Genomic DNA, 27,885 nt, shown 5'->3' on the forward strand with positions numbered 1-27,885 from the left:
CCGCCCGGCCGGGTCCCCGCCCCTTGGCTTGCCGCTCCGCCCCCGCGGGGCGTCCCGGGCCGCTAGTTCCCTCGGCGGCGGCCGCGCGCGGCCCGGGGTCGCCGTGAGTACTCACGAGGCCAGCCTGTGAGGCGGCCGCCACGGGGACGGGACGGGGCGGGGCGGCCGGGCCGCGGGAAGGGTGTGGGGCCCGCCCCGCCTCGGCCGGGGTGGATAAAGTGAGGAGCTTGCGCCGGGTGGCTCTGAGGGGCCCTCCTGGGCTTGACAGGTTTCGCTGAAGGCTGGGCGGCTGGCGACACAGATCGGGCACAGAGCTTCTTCCCCGGGAGGCAGGTGTTGGGTGTCTTTGGGGTCTCTGGAGGAAACCGGAGAAGAGCTTTTAATTGCTCCCCTAAAGGAGGCCTCAGGGCCTGTCCTGAGAGCGCGGTGGCAGCCAGTGTTCAGGGGCTCACGCCGGCCTCTGCCTCCGCCGGGTATCCTGGATAGCGCTAGGCTGCGGGAATCGCAGGTCTGTGGTTTCTCCCCCGCACTCTTTGTTCCGTGGCCTGGGTTTTCTGAGAGGAGCGGTCGCTGTAGAGCGGAGTAACCTGCTTGCCCAGTACCACAAAGCTGGGAGTCAAACCCAGAGTATAAACGTTGAGATCGGAGGCTTTGACGAGATGTAAAGTTGTGACACCGGAGAAGCGCCCTTGGGCCTACGCCAGGACCTTTGTCATCCGGACCTGAGGCTTATTTACATTTGGCCTGTCCCCGTGCAAATTCTCCGTTAGCTGCCATCCTCCAAAGCACTGAACGACAGATACCCTTCTCTGGGCATTCTTCACACAGTCTGTATTTGACCTGGCCTTTTCTTGAAAGGTTCCCTGCTTTACCTCATTTGGATAAGTTAGATAGGTTTCTCTTGCTTAATTCATTAACAACTCCCTTAAGTGGTTGTAACCAAATCACAGGAAGAGTGGCTGTAATTAGAACCTGTCAGATGTGCGTAAGTCCCAATTCCACTTTGCTCCTGACCCTAAGCAAGTAGCTTGACCTCCCTACACCTGATTATTGTATACATAACATGAAAGCTTTGAAATAGACCATCTTTCAGGCTTATTCCTCTTTAAAATGTCTCTGATTCTGTGAATTCCGTAACTACCCACCATTCCCTTTTTCCCACTCTTCACCATTTAAACCCATTCTCCATCTCTCCAGAGAAATGAGCCTTGAGATTAGAAGGTGGGAGTCCCTTTCACTGAAACAGTCTGGTTTGAAAAAGGTGGTAGTTTCTGAATTGTCTTTTCCCTGGACAGGAAAAATTCCCTCTGAACTACCTTTTTCTCCTTGTGATAACAACAGAAGCCAAGCAGCAACAGCCCTTGGAGAGAGACTAAGTTTTCTTGACTTCCACAGTGACAGAGAGTTTGTGAACGTTGGTACTTCTTGGCCTACGCTGCCATCGTCCTACCACCCAGCCCAAGACAGCCCAGGCTGGACATTAGTGCCTCCCTGTTTATTCCTCTGTGATCATCCAGATCAGCACCTGACTGTTTATTTTCAAATCTCACAAACACAGCCGCCAGATCTTCATATTCTGGTTCTCGGCTGCTCTTGAAGGTGAATGGAGTCTTGCTTTTTAAAATCATTTTTGTATGATTTTTGTCTACGTAGATGTGTTTAAGTTCTTGTATGTCTCTCCTCTTTGGCTTGCGTCTCCAGCAGACAGTTCATTCATTCATTCACTCATTCAATAAATGTGTGTTGAGGGGCTGACATTATAGACAATGAAAAGAGTCAAAGCCTCTACCACCATAGAGCTTACATTCTGGTGGGAGATAAATGCAATAAACAAACATTTTGTACGTCAGAGCGTGGTAGGTGCTGTGGAAAAAAAGCAAGGAAGGGGGATGGAGAGTGCCAGTGTGTTGTGTGTTGGGGTTTTGCTGTTTTATATAGGATAGTCAAGGTGACCTTCAAGCAGAGATCTGAAAGGGTAGAGGAGTAAGCCATGTGGGTATCTGGTTGAAAAGCATTCCAAGAAGGGTGGCCAGCAGGGGCAAAGGCTGTGTGGTGGGAATATGCTTGATATGTTTGAAGAACAGCAAGGAGACATTTATGGAGTCTTAGTGATAATCTTCCTGTTCACATTTAGAGTTAACTTTTTAGAGAGAGCCCTTACAAGAGTACAAGAGTAGCCTCTGATTTTTTTTTTCTTTTTATGAAAATTTCCAACTATACACAGAAGTAGAGAGTGTAAGAAACCGTTATGTACTCATCATTCAGCTTCATCAGTAATCAACATTTTGCCATGTTTACTTCATCTCCCCCCCCCACCCCGCCTTTTTGTGCTGGAGTTGTATTTTAAAGCAAATCTCAGATATCAGGCCATTTCACCTCTAAGAACTTCAGTTGCAGTTTCCTTTTGCATTTTTTTTTCTGCATATTGTTTTTGATGGGTCAGTCAGCACTGCCAGCTGGAGGACTGCTGTGCTGTTTGCCCTGGCATTGTGCTTTATAACTCCATTCTGCGTCAGTTACCAGGTTTAAGTTGGTATCTGAGGAACAGACCACAGGCCCTTGGAGCATGCAAGGATTTAGAACAGTGGTTCTCAGAATAACTTGGAGGGCTTGTTAAAACAGATTACTAGACCTCTGGAGTTTCTAATTAGTAGGTCTCAGTAGGGGGTCTGAGACTTTACATTTTTAACAAGTTCCCAGGTGATATTGATGCTGCACATCCACAGACCTTACTTGAGAACCACTGATCTAGAAACCTAAGATTAAATAGAACCATATTAAAGACCAAGAACACCTCTGTGTAAGGTTGGAGTGGATGAAACTAAGATAAATGCAGAGCCAAGAAGGCCTAGGACAGTGGTTTTTAATCTTGTGAAAGGGTTAGGGGTTAGTGTTTTTCTGAGCATTTCTTAGGATCATTATTACATTATTTAGGGAGTAGGTTCCAGGAGGAATCCAGGGCATTATTTTGGCTGTGACAACTCAGACTGTGTCTACCAGAGAATGATCAGTGTTGTTGAGGACTTTTAAACTTAGCTATGATTGTTATATAAAGGCTTTTATGGATACTGGTGTTAAGTAAGAGATAATGACTCAATTTGGAGAAGTAACTAGGGGTAAAGAGTCCAAAAAAAGTCTGCTTCTGATGGTGGTTGGCGCTATGAAGAATATTCTAAAATGAACTGACTAGACTGAGTAGCATAAGCATCCGGTCCTGCCGTCATCATTTTTGGCTTCAGGGGTTGATGTAGCATTATGAACTAGAGCAAGAACTTGCTTCAATCACAACTCTCCAGCTGGAGAACAATAGTGTCTTATGTTTGTATAGTGCTTTCACGGTTCATTATTTTTAAAGAACTGTGTGTACAGGTGTGTGTACATGCATGCAAGTATGTCTCTGTGTGCAAGTGTCTGTACATATGTATAATAAAAGTGTACCCATAAATGTGTGCTTGTGTATATGCCACCCAGTTATTAAGTGGTGATGAGATCAATTGTCTACTTTCTACAGGACAGTGACTTGTTACCACCACAACAGCAGAGCCTGCCTTCCTCAGCAGATCTCCAGTCAGCCCCTGACATCTCCCCCTCCCTCCCTTGTCTCCCTTTGTGGCCTCCTAAATGCCCATCTCGTTGGCCTGGGTTCAACTGGTGGTATGGAGGGGTGCTGCCTAGCACTGACCTGGGAGTGTGTGTGACCCACTGACCCAATGGTGAGAACTGACTGCCCAACTCTCCAACTGATCATCCAGGGGGTAGATGGAACAAAGTGCAGACCTCACCTTTTCCCGGTGTTTCCCCTCCCACCCTTTTGGTAAATAGAGTGGCTATTTGAAGTTAAAGGAAGGAGAAGGGGCATGGAAACAGTATTACTTGGTGTGTGTATAGGGAGTTTTCTTGGGAAGGAAGGGGAGAGTTAAATAAGGGTTAGAAAGGGAGTTATGAGACAAAAGAGCTAGGTATGCTTGAGAGCCACCTTGGGTAATGATCCAGAAGAGGTCAGCTTGTACTAGAACTTAGATATGCCTAGGAATCAACCTTGACATTGAAATCTTCCTCATGCCTCCCCCACTGGCTACCAGAGCCTCAATCATCATACCCGATACCTAAGAAGGCTAAAATTCCCTACTTCTTTCCTCCATGACACCAAGTGAGTGCTAGACCATGGATATAACCAGATTCAGGAAGAGACTGAGACGCTCCCAAAGGGTGAGGGGAAGGGAGCAAAGGGATTAGGGCCTCAGTTATTCTATGCCAAGGGACCTCCCATTCTTTGTGGAAACCTGTTTCCCATCCTAACCCCACTCTGTTCCGTGGGATAACAGGGACCCAACAAAGGGTTGTATCCTTACTTCTCATCACTAGGACATCAAAGGCCAGTTCTGGAATGATGATGATTCGGAGGGAGATAATGAATCAGAGGAATTTCTCTATGGAGTTCAGGTGAGATTACAGCCCCCAAAACCCATGTTGGATGGTTTAAATGTGTGCTTTTCTCTGGATACATCAAGAGTGAAAGATTATTTTGGAGTAGAGATGAAGATACAACGTCAGTGTAATCTGAGGATTGTCTTGTCAGAGCTGATTTCATATCTTTGCTCTTGCCTGGAACTCATATCTTTCCCAGTGTAAACTACACCCTCTGTACATGGAGGTTACCCATATCAGGGGTCCCTGGTCTGCAGCCTGTTAGGAACTGGGCTGCACAGCAGGAAGTGAGCAGCAGGCCAGCGAAGCTTCATCTGCCGCTCCCCGTCGCTCCCCATTGCCCGCATTACTGCCCGAACCATCCCCATTCCCGCCCCCACCCTCCACCCCCGCCACCCCGGTCTGTGGAAAAATTGTCTTCCAGGAAACGGGTCCATGGTGCCAGAAAGGTTGGGGACCGCTGACCCATATGTTCTTAGTTGGAAAACATTATTTTCTGGCTATTCCCTCACTAGCCAGCAGGGGATGTTTCATTCATTAGGGTCAAATTTTTAAAAGATTATTCTACCAATGATTGTTTAATGCTATCACTGCCTAGGGCATGGTCCTGAGCAGGAATGTTGGACTCTAGACAGAACCAATCTGAGTTAAATTCTGTACTCTTCAGCCTGTTCTAGTTCTTACAAAAGGGATCCCTAAGTGTCCTGGTCAGGGTTGAGAGAAGAAGCTGAGACTTAAGGATGTGAACTCCTTAAGCAAAGCCTGCCGTTGGTCTACTAAAACTTCCTAGAGTGGTGATGGAGGGAGACTTGTCTGTCAACGAGACTTGTCTTGGGCCACCACCAAAAGCCCCTTCATATAAGCAGCTTTTGCTTGTATGTATTGCTGTAGTTTGATATCCCTGTTCTGGATGTTTCTTCATGTTCTGTTTTTCATCTCTCTTCCCCTCTATCTTTCCCCTCCACCATTTTTGCTGCTGACTCAGGGGAGCTGTGCAGCTGACTTATATCGACACCCACAGCTTGATGCAGACATTGAAGCAGTGAAGGAGATCTACAGTGAAAACTCTGTATCCATCAGGTGGGTCTCTACTTCAGGGATGGCAGGGGACTCAGCCACTTCTTTCTGAGTTGTTAAAAGGGTAGAGGTCTTTTCTTTATGGTATGATGCGGGGGCGGGGGGCGCGGGTTGTCTGTGGACCTTGATAAGTTTTGAGCTTAATGATGGTGGGAGTTGTTTAGAATACTTGAGGTTGGCTGACAGGAGTAAGTAGGAAAGTATAGCCACTTTTCTTAGAAGTTCCCTCTTATCCTAGACTCCTCTAGGCTGATAGTTTCACCTTTGAGGTAAGAAGGGCTTCTGGCCTGGCAAAGGCCCAGATCATAAAAGTGGCTTCAGGCTGTAGCTAAGAACCTAAATACAGAGCTGCCTTCCACCCTTCCCTCTCCCTTATCCCCAGGCTCAGTTCTCCCTCCACCTCAGTCTCTGTTCCCTTCTTTCTCCCTTAATGAGTCTCACATGTGGTTGCCTGTATCTCTATAGAGAATATGGAACTATTGATGACGTGGACATTGACCTCCACATCAACATCAGCTTCCTCGATGTAAGTGGTGCTAGTACCTGCCAACAACATGTCTAGTTGGGCTTGTGGATTTTGCCATGTAGGCCTGGAGTCTTTTTCCTGACTGCTGTATTTGAAGCACATATTATTCATGCCTGTCTTTCCTAGATCATCAGCAGATAGTGCTGTGTGCATGTGTCTATCATATAGCGAAAACTTCAAGTCCATTCCTCTCTGTTGCTAAACTAGAAACTATTGACCTTACTCTTTTAGGAGGAAGTTTCTACAGCCTGGAAGGTCCTCCGGACAGAACCTATTGTGTTGAGGCTGCGATTTTCGCTCTCCCAGTACCTTGATGGACCGGGTAAAGGCAGTGACTTTGGGCATGTGGGTGCTCTGTGTGTGGTCTCATCCAAAGTCCTAAGTTAACTGAGGTAGAGAAAAACTAGGAACAAGGCCTGTTGGTGTAATCTGTAGGCCATTGGTAGGAGGTTTTCAGTCTCTTCTCATTGGTGTCTTCATACCCTATTGCCTGATAGTCATGCCTTAAAGGCCTTCTTGGTTAATGAAATTGTATTCTCTAGTTCCCAGATATTATTTATTCCTCCCCTTCCCCTCAACTTCCAGTATAAGTTGAGGATATTTGAAATTGGTCAGACAGTTCCCAGAATCTACCCTCTGCCTCAGATATTTCCCTTGTCCATCATTATTGTTTAGAGTACCCTTAGAATCTGAGGAAGCTAATCCACTGAACTGGGGCTTTGGACTCCCAGGAGGATAGACATGTATACATAGTAGGAGCTTTCTCTTCTCTTTGCAGAACCATCAATTGAGGTTTTCCAGCCATCAAATAAGGAAGGATTTGGTCTGGGTCTTCAGTTGAAAAAGTAAGAACTTTGATCTTTCTGGTTATGAACATTGAGGGAAAGAGAGATGGACATGTGGATGGACAGGCAGACTCTTGAATGGAATGTTTCCTTCCAAAAGTGTATTTCTGAGATATGCCGAAGAAAGACTAAAATTAATTTGGGGAGCCAAATTTATGGTTAGGTAAGGGAGCTTGTGTTTCTGGGGTATCTGGCCTTGAGGCTTCCTGGAGGTGAGAGGTGAAGCTCATCAGTACTTAGCATTTAAGGAAAAGCGCAGCCCTGGAATTAGAGTCATGTTCATCACATTTCCTCAGAGTGGGGCTTTAGGATTTCAGTTTTAGTTTATTGAATGTGTTGAGCACCTTGCTAAGTATTTGGTATACAATACTGAGAAGTGAACTCAGTCAAGTTCCAAATAGAGTCCAGAGAATACATGTTCTAATACAAGTGAATATGTAAGATTTAGAAAGAACACAGAGGAAGGTGTAGGTGTAACTCAGTCTGGTGGCAGGTGGATGAATGAAAGATGAAAGGGAGATGATTACTGGTTTTCAAGGATGGATAAGAGTTGCCCATGTAGACAGTGGAGTAAATAACATTTGCAAGGGCACGGTCATGTGAAGCAGCATGTGTGTAAGAAGCTTCAAATAGTTATGTATTGCTAGTAAAATGCAAGGGGAGGTACTAAAGTTAAAGCCAGAGAAGCAGGAAGGAGTCCAAATCAGAGAGGATCTTGGGCTTTTGGGAGCATTGAAAGGTTTTCGGCAGAGAAAGGACATGGTCAGATTTAGTTTTAAAAAAACCATTCTGGTAGCACTGTGCCAAATAGGTAGGAGGGGTGAGATAAGAGACCAGAACTGTTTTAGTAGGAGACATTTGTAAAAGTCCATACATGAGATGATGAAAGCCTGAACCAAAGTACAACTGTAGGTAAGATTAGAGATGAGAGATAGACTAGAGAAATTTGCAGGGTTTAAAATCAATAAGACTTGAAGAATGATTTGGGTATGTTGTATATGATAAGAGCCAAGGAATAGTGGAATATTACTCTTAGGTTTCCAGCCTAGATGTCTGGGTAAATTTTAATACCACTCATTTATATAGGGATTTGGAAGAGGAGCACGTTTGTGGGATGAGGACAGATAGTTCCATTTTAAACATGTTGTTTAAAGTTAACTTTAGGATATTCCAGTGGAGATGCTCAATACAGAGTTAGATATGTAGATTTGATACTTACAGGAGAGGTCAGGTTGAAGTTATATAGCAGTGTACGGGTGAGACTTGCACCCAGTGTAGAATATGAGATTGCTAAAGGAGAGCATGATAGAATGAGAAGAAAATAAAATCAAGGGCAGAACACCCTTTAACCCAGACAAAATACCAGGAGTAGGCAGAGGAAGAAGAAACACTGAAGGTAGGTCAGAGAAATTGGAGAAGAATGGGAAGAGAATAGAGTCAGAGAAGGCAAGGAGGAGGGTTTCTACAAGGAGGGCCAGATGCCAGAGAGGATGAGTAAGAGGAGAACTTAGGAGTTTCTGTTGGATTTAGCATCACGGTGAGAGCAATTGTAGTGGAGTGGTGAAGGTAGAAACCAGAATACAGTAAGTATTCTGGAGAAGTGAGTGATTGGCAACAAAATAGAAACAATAAGTGTGGATTAAGAAATTTGGATGAGGATATAAGGGGAAGAGGGAGAGGTAGCTAGGCTGAGGTAAAGAAACTTGAAACTTTTTGTAGACTTCAGTAAAGGAACTGACAGGAGAGGGGGATGATTGACAGATCAAGGTCCCATGAGGGGCTGAGATCTAGAGGACAAATAGAGCAATTGATCCTTAATAGGAAGGTCACCTTGTCTCCAGAGAATGGAGGGATCAAGTAAGGGTAGAAATGGAAATAGATTCTGTAGTAGGGTTGCAAAATTATGGAAGATGATATCTCATGCCTTCAGTTTTCTCTATTGAGAAGAGAGATTATCAGTTGTAGGTGAAGTTAGGAGCTTAAAGAAGGTGATGAGGATTTAGAATAATATAGAGTGATACTAGAGAGAACTGATCAAGGACAAGTGAAAGGACTGACAAGACTAGCTGAGGGCCCAGCCCAAGTTGGAAACCATAAATTTGGGGATGTAATGTTTTGCCTAACAATGTCAGTACCCTTCGTGTCCCTTGTCCTTTTCTTCACTATTCACAAGGCAGAGGGTGGTACTCACCACTTCTGTTCCACTTTCAGTATAGCTCTTCTTGGCAATAAATTGCCAGGTTCACAGCCTTTGAAGACTCACCTTTGAGATCTCCCTCTAAAGGCAAAGCATCTAAGAATTTTTCTGGTCCATTAGACTAGGTAAGGGAGTGGGAATATTACCCACTAAGGTAAAGAGGTACTTTAGGACAGTACATTTCCATGTTCTAAGATTATATCAGTGGGGTGTTGAGACACACCTTCCCCTACAACAACTAGCTTTGGAGTCCCTGGGTCTGAATTTTAGATTAGTTGCCTTTCATAGTCCTATTTCTTGACCCGGGTTTCCCCTGCCTGAGCTTCTCTAAGCCTATTCCTCTTTAATTCTTTAGGATCCTGGGTATGTTTACATCCCAACAATGGAAACATCTCAGCAACGATTTCTTAAAGACCCAGCAGGAGAAGAGGCACAGCTGGTTCAAGGCAAGTGGTACCATCAAGAAGTTCCGAGCTGGCCTCAGCATCTTCTCACCCATCCCCAAGTAAGTTTCTCCATGAGCTGACTATCTCTAATCACTGTAATCTTGTCTAAACTTCCACCCCACTTTCTTGATTATGTAAATTATTCTATCCTCTTCCTAGGTCCTCTAAATTCTGTACCTTTAACTACTAATACCACCCACATGGTCTTGCCCCCCATGTGTCTTTACCCTTCTACTCCTGACCCAATAGTCATATCTCGTCCTTTATGTAAAACACAGTACCTAGCGCATGTACGTGTTTGGAGAAATGTATGCTAATCTCTCCATCTTTACTTTCTTTGACCCTTCTCCTTATTCCTTATCCTAAGGAGGCAGAGTCAGAGCCAATAGGCCCCAAGTCCTTGCTCTTATGGAAGGGCACATTGATTTATTACCTAGGTTCTGGAAATAAATATTGCTCAATTCTTTGATCCTAGGCCTACATTTATCCCCCCTGGTGCCTTCTGATCTTCCCAAAGGCAAATACAAACCCAGATTTGTAGTTTTCCAGGTGCCATTATTGACAGACAGTCAGACATTAGGCTCTTTGGGGTCCAACTATTTCTTGCCTAGTAGTTTAATCACACACACACACACAGTAAGTGAAACAGGTATCCTCTCCAGGGTATCATTCCTTACCTGGCCTAGATGCTGCAGAGAATGACCTAGACTTTGCCTTTGGCTGCCCTTCATGTTCCAATCTGAAGAACACATAGATAATGACATAAAAATCAAACCAGTTATGTATTGATCTACTTGCTTGGACAGTTTGATCCAGTGGAACTTTCCTCAGATATGAGTTGCTCTTTGGCTTAGGTCATTTCATCTATTCTTATCTCCAGACCTCTTCTTTTTTTTTTTTTTTTTTTCTTTTTCTTTCCGGTCATGCCACGCGACATGAGAGATCTTAGTTCCCCGACCAGGGATCAAACCCGCACCCCCTGCATTGGAAGTGCAGAGTCTTAACCACTGGACCCCCAGGGAAGTCCCTCCAGGCCTCTTCTAGAGCTCATACTGAATCCTCAGTCTCATCACTTCTCTTTGCTCTGTGTTCAGGTCTCCGAGTTTCCCTATCATACAGGACTCCATGCTGAAAGGCAAACTGGGTGTACCAGAGCTTCGAGTTGGACGCCTGATGAACCGTTCCATCTCCTGCACCATGAAGAACCCCAAAGTAGAGGTGTTTGGCTACCCTCCCAGCCCCCAGGCAGGTCTCCAGTGCCCCCAGCACGTGGGCCTCCCTCCCCCAGCATGGACCTCTCCTTTGGTACATGGCTGAGGAGGGTTTGACTCGGGTGTCAGAGGGTGGGAGGGGAAATGTGGGAATACAGTTTCTCAAAATGGGGTGGGGGTCTGGTTGTCCAGGCATCGTAAACCAAACCTGGGCATGAATCATGAGTGAGTAGAATGAAACACATTTTTTAATAGTTGTGAACTTATATCTGAACAGTCTGGCAGGCTTCTCTGATAGTGTGTCATGAAGCAGAGAGTCTGGGGTTGGGCATCCCAGGGAGATGTCATGTATGATTTTGTTAGGTTGTGGTTAGGACTTGGTAGTCAGCTACTTTACAGACCTATTCCACCTACCTTGAAGGGGTTTAAGGACAGGTGAGTCTTTTTTAAGATCCTTGGCAAAAATGTCTGAAGGTCTTCTCTGCAGCTTGGGGATTACTTAGACTGATCAGCGTTAGGGCTTAGCTACTTCAGGAGAATTTTAGGTAGTGGGCGTGAGTGAGGTCTTTCCAGTCACCAGCTTCATAGGAGGTTCACGGAGTCTATCTTTTTCCTCTCATCAGGTCAGTGGTCACTGCAAAAACATCCCCACTCTGGAATATGGATTCCTTGTCCAGGTAATCAAGTCCAAAGGTTCATTCCAAAGCCTTTCCCCTGTTTTCTGACCCATCTGATCCCCTAACATCTCCCAGCTCTTCAGTCAGTTAGCAAACATTTCCTGAATTGTTCTGCTCCCAGAACTATACTGAGTGTTGTGTGGATAGGAGAAAAGAAGGCATAGTTCCCACCGTCAAGAAGCTTATAGCATTATTGGGAAGACAACGCTTATAGACCACTTATGATCAAGTGCCAAATGAGACATTGCAAATTTTAAGTACGCTGGTGCCAAGATGAGAGAAGGATTGACACTGATTTTCTTATGATATCGCACATCCTTGCTCAAGTGGGCTTCACTTTTCCTCACAAACTTTCACTGCTTAGCCGCTTCTGGTCATTTGCTTCTTTTTAAACCCTCTTTATTTTCCAGACATGGTTTCACTTTTTTTTTTTTTTTTTAATTTATTTATTTTTATTTTTGGCTGCCTTGGGTCTTTGTTGCTGTGCACGGGCTTCTCCCTAGTTGCAGCGAGCAGGGGCTACTCTTCGTTGCAGTGTGCCGGCTTCAGTAGTTGTGGCACTCGGGCTCAGTAGTTGTGGCTTGTGGGCTCTAGAGCACAGGCTCAGTAGTTGTGGCGCACGGGCTTAGTTGCTCCGCGGCATGTGGGGTCTTCCTGGAGCAGGGCTCGAACCCGTGTCCCCTGCATTGGCAGGCGGATTCTTAACCACTGTGCCACCAGGGAAGCCCCATGGTTTCACTTTTGCATCTCCATTATCTTTGTTCATGTCATTCCCTCCACTGACCTTTCTCACTATATCTGCCTATTGCAGTCAAGTCACAGATGCTAGCTTTTCCATAAAATCTTCTCTGTTACTTGAAATGTATTAGCTGGAAGTGTGTCTCCTCTCATTGAACTCTTTTGATGCTTTTTGTTTTATATGGCACTGATGTGTCAGGTGCCATATGCTGCCTTGAATTGTAATTAATTTGTATGCATACCACATCTTGTCTGTTGGACTATGGGGTCTGAGAAGACAGTCTTTTATGTTATTGAATAATCAAGGAGACCTTTCACTGAGCTAGGTGCATAGTAGGCATTCAATAAATCTGCATTAAATGAATGAATAAAAGCCCTTGCATGTCCATTTACCATCCCAAAAGTTTGTGAAATGGGAACAATTTGATTTATACACAAAGTGTACATGGTTGCAAAAGCCATGTTAAGACAGAGTGTGTAAAAAATACTTTAGGATATTGCTGCATGAGCTCTGGATTTGTGCTGTCTTCCCAGCACAGAGTTTTATCTATGGTCTTGATCAGTTTACAGGCGGATTGTTCTAGGTAGTTAAAATGGCTTCTCAGGCATCTGATCATGGACTGAATACTCACTTGTCACATGGGGGCAATCTGTAATTACTACAACTAATGTTAATAGTTTGATTAGTACTTGTTTATAAAATACTTTCACAGAAATCATCTTTTTACTCTCAGTACCTTTGTGAGGTGAATAATGTCCACTTTGTAAATGAAGAAACTAAGGCTCAGGTTAATTGACTTGCCCGAAGTTATATATGGTATTAAGTAGTAGAGGGGGGAATCTTAACCCAGGTCTTCTACCATGGCTGGTCTTATTTTTATTATACTATATAGTCTTAGCTCTAGAGTTAGGCTATCAGTTTAACTAAGTGCAGGACCCAAGAATAGATTTTACCTTAGGCACAGGGCTGGGAGGTAGGAGAGTAAGTGGAAAAGAGGTTCAGATTATTTCCTACATCTGGGTCTGGGCTTCCAAAAGATAAACAGAATCTCTTCTCTCCTCAGATCATGAAATATGCAGAGCAGAGGATTCCAACGTTGAATGAGTACTGCGTGGTGTGTGATGAGCAGCATGTCTTCCAGAATGGGTCCATGCTCAAGGTATGTGCCTCTATTTCGTGACCCTCTTTCTTGCACCCTTAGCTGAGGCCCCTTAATTCCTCATCTCTCCATTTTTCCTTTCTTCCTGGATCTATGGTAAAGGTAGAATTCTGTCCACACTCCTTGAGACTCTAGAAATAATTGCTTTTCTCAGAAAGCAAATCTCAGCAGTCCTGTTTGGAAAGATGAGGATATGTGAATATCAATGTAGAGTTGTCTGAGGTCAGGCACCCCTCTTGCACTATGATACCTTCTTAATGGACACCTCCTGCCACCACCATCTCTTTAATATGTCCATTCAGCCAGCCGTCTGTACTCGTGAACTGTGCGTTTTCTCCTTCTACACCTTGGGAGTCATGTCCGGAGCTGCAGAGGAGGTGGCCACTGGAGCGGAGGTATGGGGGCGGGAAAAGCTGCTGGGGAATTGGGATCAAGAAAGGCTGGGAACACAGCAGTTTCACTGCTTGGAATTTAATCTCCAGAAATGCTTTCCTATGTAAGGATGTTCACTATAGTATTGTAGGGTTTTTTAATATTTTATTTATTTATTTTTTGGCTGTGCCACGTGGCTTACAGGATATTAGTTCCCCGACCAGGATTTGAACCTGTGCCCTGGGCAGTGAAAGCGCAGAGTCCTAACCACTGGGCCTCCAGGGAATTCCCTAGTATTGTTCATAATAGTTAAAAAAAAAAAAAATGGATACAAGCCCATCTGTACAGGGTCTAGTTAAAGAATGATGGTATGTCCTTTGCAGTAGAAATTTTTGGATAGAAAATTATAGCATATATAAAAAAGAAAATACAACAGTATGTATAATACAATTCTTTTTTTTTTATTGCCTATATAATAAAATAACAATTTCTGTAGAGAAAATATCTGGAAGAATATACATCATACTTAGCAGTAGTTACCTGTGAGGAATGAGATTTGGGGGCAAGGGGATGATTTTTCTCTTTTTTTAATCACCCTTTTAAACATTGTTCTTGAATTTTTATAATGAGGTTATATTTTCTCATGAAAAAATCATAAACATTTGTCTTTTTTTAATTTATTAAAATATAGTTGATTTATAATGTGTTAATTTCTGCTTTAGAGCAAAGTGATTCAGTTATACATATATATACATCCATTTTCATAATTCTTTTCCATTTTGGTTTATCAGAGGATATTGAATATAGTTCCCTGTGCTATACAGTAGGACCTTGTTGTTTATTCATTCCATATATAATAGTTCGCATCTGCTAATCCCAAACTCCAAATCCATTCCTCTTCCACCCCTCATATTTGCTTTTAAAAAGAGAAATGCTGAGAACCTCCAGAAGGTAGACCTATGCTGGGTACTGTGTGACTCCCAGCACCGGGAAATCATTTAGCTTTTGCCCCCTTTCTCTCCTTTCTCTTAAGGTGGTGGATCTGCTGGTGGCCATGTGTAGGGCAGCTTTGGAGTCCCCTAGAAAGAGCATCATCTTTGAGCCTTATCCCTCTGTCGTGGACCCCACTGACCCCAAGACTCTGGCCTTTAATCCTAAGGTATAGTTGCTTGGGAAGAAAATCAGGACTCAGGAACAGAGATGGCGAAAGACAGCAGAAGACTTTGGGCTGTCATTCCAACAGCTTGGAATAAGGGGACAGAAGAAATGGAGCACTCGTTTCTTGGGAACTCTTGCTTTAGCTGTTTTAGTGAATAAATAACTAAACGTAACTAATAATATCAGATAAATAATAACTTCTGAGTTTCTCAGAAGAAGGGGAGAACAATTAATATTAGTTATGTTATGATAGGGAATAATACAGACTTTGGAGCCAGACAGACCTTGATTCTATTTGAGGTTCTGCTCCTCCCTAGCTGAATGGTGTTAGGCAAATCACTTAACCTTTCTGAACCTCAATTTCCTTACCTGTAAAAAGGAGATTATATCTACTGTTATAAAAATGGGAGATAATATATATAAAATATTGTATAAGTTAGGGTTCTCTAGAGAAACAGAACCAATAAGAGATGTTTAGAGAAAGAAATTTATTGTAAGGAATTGGCTCATGTGATTATGAAGGCTGAGAAGTACCAGGATCTGTAGTGGGCAAGCTGGAGATTCAGGAGAGCTGATGGTGTAAGTTCCAATCCAAAATCCAGCAGGCTCGAGATCCAAGAAGAGCTGATTTTTCAGTTCCAGTCTGAAAGTAGGAAAAGACCAATGTCCCAGCTCCAGGCAGTCAGGCTGGAGAAGTTCCCTCTTACTCAGCTGTTTTGTTCTATTCAGGCCTTCAGCTGATTACATGAGTCCCACCTGAATAGGGATGGCAGTCTCCTTTACTCAGTCTGCTATTCAAAGGTTAATCTCCTCTAGAAACACATTCACAGCCACACCCAGACACACCCATGGCCCAAATTGACATAATTGATGATTGACAAAATTAACCATCATAAGTACCCAGCACAGTGCTTCACTGTTACTCTCATTGCTATGTATCAGGCACTATACCAGGTTCTTCACATACGCTATTTAATCTTTAGGTCATCTCTCTGAGGGTAGTGGGAATTTTTATCATCACTTACATACAGGGATACTGAGGTTCTAAGAGGTTAAGTAACTTACCCTATTACTCTCGGCTGGTAAAAAAGAACTAGCATGTGATTCTAGAACTTTTTGACATTAAATCTGTGTTCTTTCCATGACATACTATGCTGTTTCCCTGGGGCCTAGAATTCTTTTGTACATCTGGCCCTCCTTTTCATCATATCTTACTCTCCTCCACTTTTGTTCATCTGGTTCTTCTCTTCCCATTGATTCCCCACAGAAGAAGAATTATGAGCGACTTCAGAAAGCTCTGGATAGTGTGATGTCCATCCGGGAGATGACCCAGGTATTCTGCCCTCTGCCTGTCCCCTGCCTGCCCACTCAAGTGCCCTATTCTGTTTGAAATTCATGCAAGTGGAGTGAAGATTTAGAGATGCTACTCAAATCCCCCACTGTATTCTCTTTAGTTTTCCCAATCTTTGTTCTCTGTTTTGTTAGCTCTGTTACTCCTATTTCTCACTCCTTATGTCTCTCAACCTTAACCTTTGCTGCTAATTTCTTCACAAGTTGTTCCTATTTAATGTTTTTTCCATAGTTCTTAGGGCATTAGAGAAGTGAGGGAAAGACCTCTGTCCAGGGTTGGGAGGGTGAGGAGGGGGGTTTGGAGGTAAGGAACTAGACCCAGGGGCCTACATCTTCTATCCTTCTAGGGGTGGGGCAGCCACATGGAGCAGTGACCATCCTTTGACTCAAGGCTGTCTCTCACCAGACTTCCCCACCCCTCGTCTGCAATCTCTGCATGAATAGACATTCATTTGTACTCACATTTACAGGTGGGCCTCTTCTCAGCAAATCCTATATATCACAGTTCAGGTTAACACATAACATACACCCAGGAGGGATGATTTACTTGTCAGAAGGACTCTTATGTTTTTATGTAAAGTTTTACCACAGGATTCCTTAGCCTAATCTTTCTGGGACATTGATTTTATTTATTTATTTATTTTGATTTATAATCAACTTTTTAGGGCTGTAGGAATTGCATAAAATGAGGGAGACCCACCTGCATGTTGTTTTGTAAGCATTTTCAGTCATTTTCATATTTATGAGTCTTCCCAACCTGACTGGGGTCCTTGAGGGTGGGAACCCCATCTCCTCTTGGTTTGGTGTGGTCTTCAGTGCCTACCTTGCCCTGGGCCCTGATAGTCTGTGGAAAGTGGGAGGGCTCCCACCTCTCCTGGGAGATAACCTTACGGCCATTGTCTTACAGGGCTCATATCTGGAAATCAAGAAGCAGATGGACAAGCTGGATCCCCTGGCCCATCCTCTTCTGCAGTGGTATGAGTAGAATGGTTCATCCTTTGGCGGGTGGGGGAATGGGGCATAGTATCAGACATGGAGCCTACACCTTCTCCTAGAGGTGGTTTCAGCATCCTTCCCAAGGTTATAGATATTATGGCTGCTCTTTCTTGGGTTTTACTGATACACCTGCCCTTGACAGGAACTCAGATCCTACAAAGAGCCCACAAATTCTAATGTGATGTCTGAAGTTCTCTTTAGGTGTTTCTTGCTTCCCAATAGGTTTTTGAGTGCTGCTTGCATGTAGGAATTAACACTTCATTTCAGTTAGGTTTTCTATGCATGCAGAGAAGTCTGTCTCCCCCTTCTACGCCCTTTCCATATCTCAAGCCCTTCCCTGTTGATGTTGACTGTCCAGAGCCTTGAAGCACTATTATTACTCCCTTCTCTTAGCAAAGGTTCTGACCTTTCTCTACTTCCCTCCACCCCTTGCCCTCCCTCCCTGATCTTGATTTCTGTTCTCTTTTCCTGATATAGCTTTCCCCTTCTAGCTTACTTCCCTCTGTCTAGTCAGCCTTTGACATTAGTACTTTCTCAATGCAACATGCTCCCTCTTAGTATGAGGAATGACCAGGCGTAGACCATCCAGGATGGCATCACAGGTACATGAGTGAAGCACAAAAGAAAAAAACCATGTCCACTATAAGAGATAATACTCCCTTGCTGAGCCCTCAACGGTTTATGCCTTTGTTCTCTCCTGTCCTCTAAGTTCAGCCTACATATGGCCCAGTCTGTCCCCGAATCCTCAGGAAGTTTGTTCTAGTTTCTTCTGGTTTTTTTCTGCAGCTCAAACAATAAATTTCCATTCCCCTCATCTCTGAGAGCCTTCAGCCTTCCTTTGAGCTCAGGCAGGATGGCTCCTGAGCCCCAGTTCTAAGTTTCTAAATCCCAAGTGTAAGTTGTCACCATCCTAATACAGACCCCACCTTTCTAACTTTTTTTGGTAGCTGACCTCTTGTGCTGACCTTTTGTTCTGTCCTTTTCTCTCCCTAGATGTAGCAGCCCACCTCCCACCCCTCTCTTTCTTTCATCCATTGTGTTTAACTACCCAGTAACTTGCTGGTCCCTGGTCAGTAACTTTGCTTTTACATTTTTATACACAAACATTACCACCCACAGGAATATCCAGATAGTGTCCTGGACTCAAACAGCCCTGGAATCCTTGCTTGTTCTCCCAGAGGCAGAGCAAGGCTGCTACTTTGTTCAGGATGGCCTAACCACACACTTATTCTATCCTTTTTGTTTTTTCTCTGTTTTGTCCTAGGATCATCTCTAGTAACAGGTCACACATTGTCAAACTACCTCTCAGCAGGGTAAGTGACCATTCTCCCTCTAAACACTAACTTTCTGGTGAGGGGCAGGGAGGGGCTCCAAACCAGCTAACTGAATTGGTCCTAGACCTGCCTGGTTGGGCTTGTCTCAGTAGTCTTTGGGCCTGTGCATATTTCCTTTCTTTGGGGTCAGTGCAAGCCTAATTTGCTCCCTTCCCTCCCTGATCTCCATTTCTGCTCTGTTTTCCTGACCCCACCCCCACCCTGGGCAGCAGCTGAAGTTCATGCACACCTCACACCAGTTCCTCCTGCTGAGCAGCCCTCCCGCCAAGGAGGCTCGGTTCCGGACCGCCAAGAAGCTCTATGGCAGCACCTTTGCCTTCCAGTGAGGAGTGGGGCGGGGCTGGGGATGGGTGCTGGATAAGGCAGAAATAATGTAGGGGGATGGGAAGGCAAGTTCACTCGAGGCATATGAGTTTGTGTTATCTATGTCCATCAACCAATCAGTCAACAGATACTACAGGCTATTGTGGTAGGTGCCGTAGAGGATAAAGATACATAAGATATGGTCTTTACTCTCAAGCTACTCGTGATGTAGTTGAGGAGAAATGACATTTACATATAAAAAGATGTGGTTGAAGGAACAGATTAGCAGGGATAGATTTGAAAGCTACTTTGAAGGAAATCAGCAATTTATGCCCAGTTGTGAGAGGAGAGAGAGAAAAAGAGAGATTAAAGGTAACTTAAAGGGAGTTGGTGGTACCCTTTCCTTAAAAGAGATGTGAAGTCATTACTGGAAGCCATATTTGGGATCAGTGATAATCTTGTTGAGTTTGAGGTGAATTTGTTTAATTTGAGATATCAGGATAATAGGCAAATTAAAATATTGAACCAGCAGTTGAGGATGTAGGATGCGACTGTTTGAAGCATGGAAGAGAAGAGGAGACTGGATATTAAGATTAAGGGTTAGCCATACACACACACATCTTGCATGCCTGTGACTATATCCACGTGCATATCCATTGCTAGGTTTATTTGTGTCCATCTTCATGTCCTGTGTGTGTGAGAATGGGTGGGAGTGGCAGTCTTGGAAGTGCTCTTGGGAACCTCATTCCATGAGGAGACATATGTTCTACCCTGCCTTACAGTGGGTCCCACATTGAGAACTGGCATTCGATCCTGCGCAATGGGCTGGTCAATGCATCCTACACCAAACTGCAGGTGAGGCTGTGCCCCTTTTCCCTTTCTGTCCACCCCCCTCCCTGCCCCACTCAGTTTTGAAGTCTACTCTAGAGTACTCAACTGTTTTTGCCTCAGTATCCTCAAACCTAGCCTCCCGTGAGGCTTCCCTAGGGAGGAAGTTGAAACTATATGTATAGAATGAATGTGGCTGTTGTATTTTGACCCTAGGCTGTGTTTTTTGGTGTTTTTAGGAATGGGAATGTAGCTGTAGGCAGAAATAATAAATTGCTGATTGCAGCCACTGTGATAAATTAACTTGTTAGAGCTTTTCAATATATGTGACTATTCATTCAGAGAGTTGATATAGGAGACATTTCTTTGCCCTGCAAGACTCCAAGGAATAGTTATTGTTCCTCCTCCTGACTGCCTGTTCTGTATTCCTTTTTGGAGGGTGGGGATCTGCATATATACCAAGGCCTAGGGACAGGAGCATGGCTTCTGAGGGACTGACTCAGTGGCTCTGCCACTCCTCACTCTCCAAGGCATCAATATCTAGTATTTCACAGGCAAAGGGGTTAACTTGCATCCACTTTTCAGCCAATCAGCTTTTCAAGAGTAGGTGCCTAAAGTTATCTGAGCGAGTGAGAAGATTAAATGGAGGGACAGAGGGCTGGATAAGCCTTGTGGCTGCCTAATACACAGCCATGGGAGGTCCCAGGCTCATATTGCTCATCCTGGTGTTTCCCTGCAAGCTGCATGGAGCAGCCTATGGCAAAGGCATCTACCTGAGCCCCATCTCCAGTATTTCCTTTGGATACTCAGGTAAGAAATAATCTTTGGTCACATGGACTCTATTTACATTGCATCCATTTTGTGAATACATAATCCTATGCTGTCTCCTCTTGCATCATGGACACTTGGTCTGTGTCAGCTCTCTCCCCAATCATGGATACATAATCTTTCTCTATTTTCTCTCATTAGGAATTTAGATTCTTTGCAAGTTGAGCCCAACTATCTCCCTTTCTCTTAGGTATCCTCTTCTCCATGGGGATGGTTTTATTCATTGTGGGGCCTTGGTCCTGGGAATGGGTTAAGGAATAACTGGGAAATGAAACTAGGCTCTTCGGAGAACACACTTTTGGTGTTGGCATTAGCCTGTCATTATAGATTGTGTATGTGCACACCACACTTGCATGCGAGTTTATGTATGAATGCACTTGAAGGCTTGAGCCCCTTCCACTGGCTTACATTTCTGAAGACATTGTTCTCCTTCTTGTCAACCACCTTTTAAAATTTAAACTATATATAATTATACACTATTATATTAGTCACATTGAATGCAAGAGGAAGCATTTTATTCCAAAGATAAGGCATAAACAATGTCCAGATTCTAGTCAGGAGATGAGTTCAGCTTTGTCCAGCTCAGAAAACGAATCTGACTTAGCGCTCTCATTGTTTCAAGTTTATGTCTGAGTTCCTTTTCAGTCTTTTTTTGTTCTTGTTCTGTATAGTCTCTATATAAAAGTGAGCCACCATATAGTTGCATGTCTACCATATGAAGGGGCCAGTGCTAGATTCTTTATAAATTACTATTTAGTAGTCTCCATTAATTGTAACTGTTATAAAGATAACACTTAGTTCCAGAATGACAGAACTAGAAAAGTCTCTAATGACAGAATAAACCAAACAAAGTAGAAGAAAGGAGTTAATATAGGTAAGAACCAAAATCAGTGAAATAAAAACAGGTACAATAGATAGGCTCAAAAAAGCCAAAAGATGATTCTTTGAAAGAACTAACAAAACAGATAAACCTGGCTAGATTGATTAAGAAGAAAAAGAGCACAATTAAATAATATTATGAATGAAAAAGGGAACATAACTATAGATACAGCAAAATTTTAAAAGCTAATAGAATTCTGTCAACTTTATGCCAGTGATTTGAAGACTTTGTCAAAATTGATAAATCCCTAGAAAAATATAACTTAACAAAACTGATTCAAGAAGAAATAGAAAGCCTGAATAGCTCTAAAATTGTAAAAGACATTGAAATAGTAGTTTAAAATTTGCCACAAGAAAACAAAACAAAAAACTTACCAAACCCAGATAATTTTTTTTTTAAACATCTTTATTGGAGTATAATTGCTTTACAATGGTATGTTAGTTTCTGCTAAACCCAGATAATTTTACAAGTGAGTCTTAAGTCACACTTTCAAAGAACAAATTATCCCAATCTTAAACAAAATCACCCAGAGAATAGAAAAAGATGGAATTACAAATCGTAAAAGATTGGTAAATTTGACTTTATTGAAACGAAAAGCTTCTGTTCATCAGAAGACACCTTAAGAAAGTGAAAACGCAAGTTACAAACCAGAAGACATTTGTAACACATACAACTATAAAAGATTAGTAATAAAGATGCATTTTAAAAATTCTTACAAATAAGAAAAAGACAACCCAATAAAAAAAAAGGCAAACAACATGAACAGGCATCTCACTGAAAAAATGACCAAAAAATATGAGCAGCTGCTCATCCTCTGTTAATCAAGGAAGTAAAAGCAAGACCGTAATGACTTACCATGTAGCATCTATGTGGATTGGCAAAAATTAAAAAATCTGATAATACCTCTGTACCAGAGGTTGCAGATAAGCAGGATCTGTTTTATCACTTATGGGAATATAATTTGGTACAACCACTTTGGAAAACATTTGGTGTTAAATTTCATAAAGCTGAGAAATTTTATCCCTGTGACCCAGCATTTTCATTTCTGCATATGTGCACCCAAAGGTGTGTACATGAATGTTCAGAGTAATATTGTTTGCAACAGCAAATCTTAGAAACAACCCAAGTGCTCATCATCAGGAGAATGGATAAATACATTTTAATATATTCTCACAATGGATTATTATTCATCAATGAAAATGAATCAACAGTGGCATTCAGCAACATGGAAAAAATGTTGAGTAAATAATAGTTGAGTAAAAAAAAAAAAGGCAAGCCCAGAGGACTACTGTATGATGCCTTTTTTATGTTGCTCAAAAATTAAAATTAGGACTTCCCTGGTGGTGCAGTGGTTAAGAATCCGCCTGCCAATGCAGGGGACACGGGTTCGAGCCCTGGTCCAGGAAGATCCCACATGCTGCGGAGCAGCTAAGCCCGTGCACTACAGCTACTGAGCCTGTGCTCTAGAGCCCACAAGCCACAACTACTGAGCCCATGAGCCACAACTACTGAAGCCTGTGCGCTTAGAGCTTGTGCTCTGCAACAAGGAAGCCACCGCAATGAGAAGCCCACGCACCGCAACGAAGACCCAATGCAGCCAAAAAATAGATAAATAAATAATTTTAAAAATTAAAATTATTTAGCTACGTGTGTGTGTGTGATAAAACTAAAGAAAAAAGAAATAACTCAAATTCTGGGAGAGTGGATATCTCCCAAGTGGAGGCAGATAGTTGGGATAGAGTTAGGAGCACTTAGATGCAAGTCACTGGTAATGTTTTAGTTCTTGGATTTCATTCTTAGGTCTGTAGGTATTCATTGTCCTATTAAATAAATGATAGTGTGTTGTGAACCAAAGGTTATGATTAATCCAAGAAGGGTAAGGGCCCAGTGAATATATATTTATTGAATGTGTGACTGAATCTTATTCTGTGTGCCTGGGGTCCCCAGTCGGGGTGGGATCAGGGTAGTCTTTTGGCTTTGTCTAGGTTCCACAATTTTTATCTTTGTCCCAGCCTGAGCCTCCTTCTAATTAAGCTCTTATTTTAAGTAGTGAGATCCTCCTGGCTTTTAGTGCCCACAAAATTCTTCTTGTCTGTTTTCTCCCTGTTCTCTCCCTCTCTCCTCTCCCATTGGCCTTTGTTTATTACTGAGTGCCTGAATACCTTTAGTTATTAGATGGAGCCAGGAATCTCTATTGACTTCTTAACTTTCTTCTTCATGTACTGATAACGTAAAAACATCATATAGCACCATCCTTCTCCCTCCAAAGGTCGATTTGATTATAGATACAAAATACCTTATGCTTTTACTACTGGAGTTATAGGTCATCTTGTCCAATCTTTTATTACTTTACAGGTAAGAAAGTAGATACACAGAAAAGTTAAATGACTTTCTTAGGGTCACACAGATCTAAGTAGCAGAGTTAGGACTGGAATCCAGTTTTCCTAACTTCTAGGCCAGTTTTCTTATCATTATATTGGACTCACAGGGTAGGCTTTGCTTGAATGACTGAGTCTGAGCGCCCCATAGATATGTGAGAGTCTCTAATGCTGGGTGAGATGTGTGTAAATGTCTGCGTTATTTTAGTTACTCCAGCATTTGGCCAACTCTGTCTTCTTTGTATGTGTCCTTCTACCCCTTTCTGCCCTGGTTTTCTCTCTTTTTCCTCAGGGTATCTGTAGCCTAGTGACATTGGGTGCCCTCTGGGGGTCAGTGTAAATAGAGAGCATTCATTTGACTAGCGGAGCCTCTAATGACTTGGCCATAGTGAGTAGGTTAAAATGAGGGACAGTGGGAAAGGAGATGGTAAACTCCATCTATGTGTTTAGTAGTGTTTAGAAACTTCTCACAAGTGTATAGTCTGGACACAAAGCATCCAGGGGTTATTCTGGCCTCCAGGTTCTCAGGGTGTCTGGTCTCAGGGAAACTGACAGAAGATGATTGGGTCATTATGGTCAGGACAGTGTGCAACAGGATTGGGATGGGACAAGATTTGGATTATATCATAAGGGCCATCTCTAAGACCAGCCATAGAAATCAGATTGTTCTCTCTTAACGTCTGGGATAGAACCTAAATGGGAATTTCACTCAGAACCGTGCACTGAAATACCCAGGCTGAGAAAGTCACCATATTTGGATGCAGAGCTAAACCTAGTTAAGGCTAATGGAGAAGTTGTAAACAGAGGGGTGGTGGGTGTCCTGTAGGAGAAAGAAATTGGCAATTCAAGTCTTGAGGCTCTCATTGCCCTAAGTTTTGTTCAGGCAATAAATCTGTCGTGGGGCTTCAGTGTGAGTGCGTGATGAATTGACAGCCTGAGCAGTGAAGAATGTCAGTCCAGTGGTTATCATCCCTACTTCTATACCATGGCTATCACAAAACCAAGACTTGCAGCAGAGTGGAGTTAGTAATAATAGAAAGTTCCAGGGTGGACTGGTGAGATAAGTGCCCTGCTTATGGCCTGCAATGATAGCATCATTTCCCATCTTCATCCGTCTCCCTCTTGGGTCGCATGGTCTCATACACAGACTCATCCCTGACTGTGATAAGGCTGGGCCTGTGATAAAGCTGAATACAGAGACTGAAGTCCTAATCATAGGCCAGAAAGAGTTGGGAATAGGGGCACACAAGCACTGTTGCACATCTAAATAGGAAGAATCCAGAATGAATCTATAAATGTTATAAACAGGGCTATTCAGTGAGGGGTAAAGATGGTGCAGGATTTATGGATTTAGATAGGGTGAAAATGAGTGAATTGGCACCTCTTCCTCGAGTCTGGGAGGACTTTCTGAAGGAAGCAGGACTCTTCAAGGTAGTTGCCGTTGTGGTTACCTGTGGAAAATTATTCATCACTTAACTGCTCTGCTTTCTCCCTTTTCTCTGAATGACTGGTCAGAGCTTTTTATGTAACTTTGAACTAGAGCAGATCTGACTTGCTCTGCTTGCTTCCTCTCCACTCATTTCACTCAGCCTGGCATTTGACCCGAGGTGTTGATGTCACCACTCTCCTAGGCCCCTCATCCCTGACTCATTTCATGTGTTACTCCCTGTCTTAGAACCCTTCAGTGATTCCCGGATGTTCTCAGGATAAACTCCATTTGCCTTAACATGGCCTTGTAGGCCTGCTTGATCTTATCCTAGCTTATCTCTTCCACATCATCTCTCACCACTTCTCTGCCATCAACTAAGCTGCATACAAACTAAGGCACACTGCTTTGTCTTTCCTCCAGGCCTTTTATATGCTATTATCTCTGCCTAGAATACTTCTTCCCTCTTCATTTAGCTAACTCTTCCTAATCCTATAGTTCTCAGCATAGCTGTCACCAGGAAGCCTTCTTCAAACCCCGAGGCTAGGCTAGTTCTCCTCCTCTGGCTCACACAGTGCTCTATATTCTCCCCATCATAACCCTTACCATGCTCTGTTGTAATTATTTGTTCCTTTCCTGTAATCTCCATCAGACTAAATTCTGTGATGGCAGATACACTGTTTGCTTTATTCACTGCTGTATCACCAAGCGTCTCTAGCTCAGTGCCTGGCACATAGTAGGCACTCGGTAAATATTTGATTAAGGAATGGGTGAATGAACTGGTTTGTTTTTCTGTGACAGGAATGGGAAAAGGACAGCACAGGATGCCCTCCAAGGACGAGCTGGTCCAGAGATATAACAGAATGAATACCATCCCTCAGGTATTATTAGTTGCCGCTGTTCCACTGAGGCAGGACCCTTCCTCTGGGATAAGTTTAGGCTACAGAGATGGATGGGGAAACAATGGTGGTGGTGGAGGTGGTGGTGGTGGGTGGTTTAAAGATCATTTGAAGGAATCAGATATGTTCTAAGATGAACACATTTCTAGAGTCATCTGTGGCCTCAGTCATAAGTATGAAAGCAGAGACAGTTTAAATCCAGTGACATGAAAATGTAAAGATGGAAGCCTGGACTCATCCAGATTGATTATGGAAAGCAAAAATTTCGGGGGGGTGGCTGGATATCCCAATCCCCATCCCCAACCATTACCAGCTAACTAGCCTCTCTAGGGAAAGCTATAACCATCTACCTGGCTCTGCTCTCCTCTTCCAGACCCGATCCATTCAGTCAAGGTTCCTGCAGAGTCGGAATCTAAACTGTATAGCACTTTGTGAAGGTAGGTATCTCACCCAGTCCCTGTTTTTCTGGGTCCCCAACCTTTATCTCTGGTGCAACTTTGGCACATGATCCAGCCAAGGGTGATGTTGAAGCATCATATCTTCCCTTCCCTGCCTGGACTCTCTGACCCAAGCATTATATGTATAACTTCTGGCCCTTCTCTTCCCAGTGATTACATCTAAGGACCTCCAGAAGCATGGGAACATCTGGGTGTGCCCTGTGTCCGACCATGTCTGCACACGGTTCTTCTTTGTGTAAGTCTAGGAGGGTTCCTTGGGAATTACTTGGAGGAGTGAGGGTGGGAGCATAGTGATATGTGACTACTGGGAAAGTCTGTTTCTGTTATCGGAGACTTGTCCCTGGCTACCTGAGTGGAGCTGGCACTGGGACTTTCCCCTTGGAGGATAGGGATGGGTATAGATAAAGGTCTGTTTAGAGGAAACCGGATAAGCTGAATCTCTTCCATCCTAAAGAGTATCAAGAAAGGGTTTCGACTTCTTGGATGGGATGGCCACACCTCCAAATGCAGTTCCATTGGTTGACATTATTCTGGTATTTTTCTCCCTCTTATGCTCACACTTGCCCTATCTTTGGCAGATATGAGGATGGTCAGGTGGGCGATGCCAACATTAATACTCAGGACCCCAAGATACAGAAGGAAATCATGCGTGTGATCGGAACTCAGGTTTACACAAACTGAGGGGGCCCCAGCCCTCGTACCACCCCCGTTCCCCCAGGATCCATCTGCCCTCATAAAAGGGCTCAGGAGCAGCAACGAGGCTGCCCTGAGGAATCAAGAGGCCATTACCAAGGGGCAGGAAAAGGATAGAAGAGGCGGCCTTCATGGTGGAGACTGACCCAGGAACCACTCCACATTTGGATGGCCCAGACTGACTCCCTACCCAATTTTCCCAGTTGACTTCACCCTGTTTGTAAATAAAACAATAAAATGGAAGGTGCTGTGGATTGGATATGATCACTGTGGTCTGACTAACCTTGGCCCAGCAACTGCCCAAAGCCCCCAAATGGGGGTGGGGGTGGGGAGAGTGGAATATCATGAGGGTTGGGACTATTTATGTTGGATGGAGTCAAAGCTAAGTCCATCTAGTATAGTATACTACAGATCTGTCAACATTTTAATCAATGGATTAGATAAAGGAAACAAGCAGATGACACAAACTGAGAAGGATATAGAATACCACTGGTGACTCTTCTTCAAGGTTTAAAAGGACCATTGAGGCCAAAGCAGCTCAGATTTCCCATCCTTAGGACCTCTCCTTTCTGCACAAAACCTATCCGCTCTCCCTTGCTCTGTGTCTTGGGGGCTGGGCCCTACTCTCCTCCTCCTCGCAGCTATTTCTTTGGGATAAGGGAGGTGGGGGGAGAGCT

General features: G+C 43.6%; 1 protein-coding gene across 4 annotated transcripts; it reads left to right on the plus strand.

Annotated features, from left to right (window-relative positions):
* Positions 1 to 27,450, plus strand: PARP6 (poly(ADP-ribose) polymerase family member 6). Of its 4 annotated transcripts, XM_061180105.1 has the most exons (24): positions 2 to 103; positions 1,342 to 1,599; positions 3,512 to 3,713; positions 4,366 to 4,443; positions 5,414 to 5,508; positions 5,971 to 6,031; positions 6,263 to 6,353; positions 6,810 to 6,876; positions 9,429 to 9,578; positions 10,614 to 10,824; positions 11,354 to 11,407; positions 13,210 to 13,305; positions 13,608 to 13,700; positions 14,711 to 14,836; positions 16,103 to 16,168; positions 17,093 to 17,160; positions 18,446 to 18,494; positions 18,725 to 18,837; positions 19,601 to 19,673; positions 20,387 to 20,456; positions 25,960 to 26,039; positions 26,431 to 26,494; positions 26,666 to 26,750; positions 27,094 to 27,450. In XM_061180105.1, the coding sequence occupies exons 3-24, from the start codon at positions 3,711 to 3,713 to the stop codon at positions 27,194 to 27,196; spliced, it is 1,896 nt and encodes a 631-aa protein (XP_061036088.1). In that variant the 5' UTR covers positions 2 to 103; positions 1,342 to 1,599; positions 3,512 to 3,710; the 3' UTR covers positions 27,197 to 27,450. The 4 variants fall into 4 exon arrangements, 1 of the variants encoding a protein (XP_061036088.1); XR_009699361.1 differs by lacking the exons at positions 20,387 to 20,456; positions 27,094 to 27,450 and having other exon boundaries at positions 1 to 218; positions 26,666 to 26,688; XR_009699360.1 differs by lacking the exons at positions 20,387 to 20,456; positions 27,094 to 27,450 and having other exon boundaries at positions 1 to 103; positions 26,666 to 26,688.
* The last annotated feature ends 435 nt before the right edge of the window (positions 27,451 to 27,885 follow it).

This window comes from Eubalaena glacialis, chromosome 2 (assembly GCF_028564815.1).
Source record: "Eubalaena glacialis isolate mEubGla1 chromosome 2, mEubGla1.1.hap2.+ XY, whole genome shotgun sequence".
NCBI lineage: Eukaryota > Metazoa > Chordata > Mammalia > Artiodactyla > Balaenidae > Eubalaena > Eubalaena glacialis.